At 68.1% G+C, this 2,258-nt stretch overlaps 1 protein-coding gene across 1 annotated transcript in view; it reads left to right on the top strand.

Annotated features, from left to right (window-relative positions):
* Positions 1–5: 5 nt before the first annotated feature.
* LOC112966188 (scavenger receptor cysteine-rich type 1 protein M130-like) overlaps positions 6–2,258 on the top strand; it is a gene marked incomplete at its 5' end in the record, with an annotated part of 5,943 nt that continues 3,690 nt past the window's right edge. Inside the window, 5 exons of the mRNA XM_026066026.1 lie at positions 6–27; positions 199–513; positions 654–962; positions 1,205–1,519; positions 1,996–2,253. Coding sequence (XP_025921811.1) covers positions 6–27; positions 199–513; positions 654–962; positions 1,205–1,519; positions 1,996–2,253 — 1,219 coding nt within the window. The remainder of the gene's footprint in view (positions 28–198; positions 514–653; positions 963–1,204; positions 1,520–1,995; positions 2,254–2,258) is intronic.

The following is a 2,258-nucleotide window of genomic DNA, read 5'->3' as shown; positions in this document are numbered from 1 at the left end:
ACTGGGACATCGGTGTGACGTGCTCAGGTGAGGGATCGGGTGACTGTGCTGGGGAGCAGCCCCTTCACTGCTTGGGGTTGACAGCCGACATGGCCATGCCCAGAGTCCTCTCCACTGGGGCCTCCCCAGGCAGACATGGGGTGCAGGAGTAGGGCTGGGGCACAGCACCCTCATGCCCTGTGGACACCTCCGGTGCAGATGCTGTGGAGCTGAGGCTGGTGAATGGAGGTGGTCCCTGTGCGGGCAGAGTGGAGGTGAAGCTGCGGGGCCAGTGGGGGACGGTGGCAGACCACGAATGGGACGTGGAGGACGCCGAGGTGGTGTGTCAGCAGCTGGGCTGTGGCTCAGCTAAAAGTGCCTACGACTGGACCCGCTTTGGGAAAGGCTCTGGACCAATTCATCTGACTGTGGTTGACTGTCGCGGGAACGAGTCCGCMCTCTGGGACTGCGCTATCAAGGGATGGGGGTCGTATAATGGCACCCATGGCCAGGATGTTGGTGTGGCCTGCCAAGGTAAGAGCCGTGCGGTCGCCCCAGGCTGCCTCACATCCAGGGCTGGCTGTGCCAGCACCAAGGCTCTGGTGGCAGCCCCTCCACAATCCCCGGCGTGTCCCAGGGACCTCCAAGAGACCCCGGACTCTCTGCCCTGGCAGGATTTGTGCAGCTGGCTGGCGGGAACGGCACCTGCTCAGGCCGTGTGGAGGTCAGGCAGGGCCGAAGCTGGGCCACCCTCTGTGAGGCACACATGGACCTCAATGCCGCCCACGTCATCTGCAAGGAGCTGGGCTGCGGAGCCGCTCTGGCCGTCACCGGGGCAGCACGATTTGGGGCAGGAGCCGGGCCCATCTGGGACGGAGGCTTTGAATGTGCAGGCAACGAATCCCTCCTGTCTGCCTGCAACCGCAGGCTGCCCCACGGCCAGGGCTGCACCCACGCCAATGATGCCGGCGTCGTCTGCTCCCGTAAGAGTGCGGGGGGCGGGGCAGAGGCTGCAGAGGGGGGCGTGGGGAAAGGGCAGTGGGGACAGCAGTGCCGCGGGCAGGGATGGGGCAGAGAGGCTTTGGGCTGGCCTGTGGCAGCCCCCAGCAGTGGGGGGAGGCAGAGGGGTGTGTGGCAGCAGAGGGTCACCATGCCTGCATGCCCCCACCATCGTAGGGGGACAGGGCACGGGGCAATCATCTCCAGCGCCCTTTCTCCTTCCCAGCCTACACGGGCTTCAGGCTGGCGAATGGCAGCACGGAATGCACAGGGCGGGTGGAGCTGGAGGTGCGGGGCACCTGGGGCTCCCTCTGCGATGCTGGCTGGGACGTGCCCGACGCCCAGGTGCTCTGCCACCACCTCCGCTGCGGGTCTGCTGCCTCYGTGCCCCGCGGAGGRTATTTCGGGACAGGGAGCGGCCCGCTGTGGCGGGACACGTTTCACTGCAGCGGGACCGAGTCCCACCTGGGAGAGTGCCCTGCCACCGTGCTGGGGATCCCCGCCTGCTCGCCGGGCCGCGCTGCTGCAGTCAATTGCTCAGGTGCGTGCRGGGCAGGCAGCGTTGGCCACCAGGGCCTCCTGAGGGGAGGGGACTCAGCACCCCTAAAAGTAGGGGTTCCGCTCCCCACACTGCCACCGACAGCTGTGGGCCACAGGAACGATCTGGAGAAGCAGGGCCATGTCAGGCCGGGAGGAGGGCTGAGCCCAGGCACAGGGCAGCAGGGGCACAGGCAGCAGGAGGGCAGTGGGGCCATGCTGTCCCCAGCCGTCCCGTGGTGCTCCCCGGCACCCCAGTGCTGCCATCTGCCCCGCTGCTGCTGGAGCCACCCCAGGGAAGGACGTGGCAGGGGCTCTTTGCTCTCCCCTGCCACCCCAGCCCCGCAGGCACCATTCRCACGGCTCCCCAGCCACAGGCGCAGCCCTTGGGATGGCAGCACCGGGGAGGCCAGATTCCTGCAGGCAGGCACGGCACCTTGCAGTGCCCACAGCACCTCAGGACATCTCCCATCTGTGCAGGGTCAGGCAGCGCTGAACCCCTGCGGCTGGTGGATGGGGAGAGCCGGTGCGACGGGCGCCTGGAGGTGGACCTGCACGGGGCCTGGGGCCGAGTCCTGGAGCAGCAGTGGGACGCCAGCGGTGCCAGCGTGGTGTGCCGGCAGCTCCAGTGCGGTGTGGCACAGAAGGCCTACACCGCCCCAATTCCGGGGCCAGGCTCGAGCCCCGTGGGGCTGAGTGGGCTCCGGTGCATGGGCACGGAGGCTCGCCTGGCCCAGTGCAAC

Source organism: Apteryx rowi, unplaced genomic scaffold, assembly GCF_003343035.1.
Source record: "Apteryx rowi isolate R43461 unplaced genomic scaffold, aptRow1 scaffold_2368, whole genome shotgun sequence".
In the NCBI taxonomy this organism is placed as follows: Eukaryota; Metazoa; Chordata; class Aves; order Apterygiformes; family Apterygidae; genus Apteryx; species Apteryx rowi.
The sequence above is the reverse complement of the archived record's forward strand: the minus strand, read 5'-3'. Positions and strand labels throughout refer to the sequence as shown.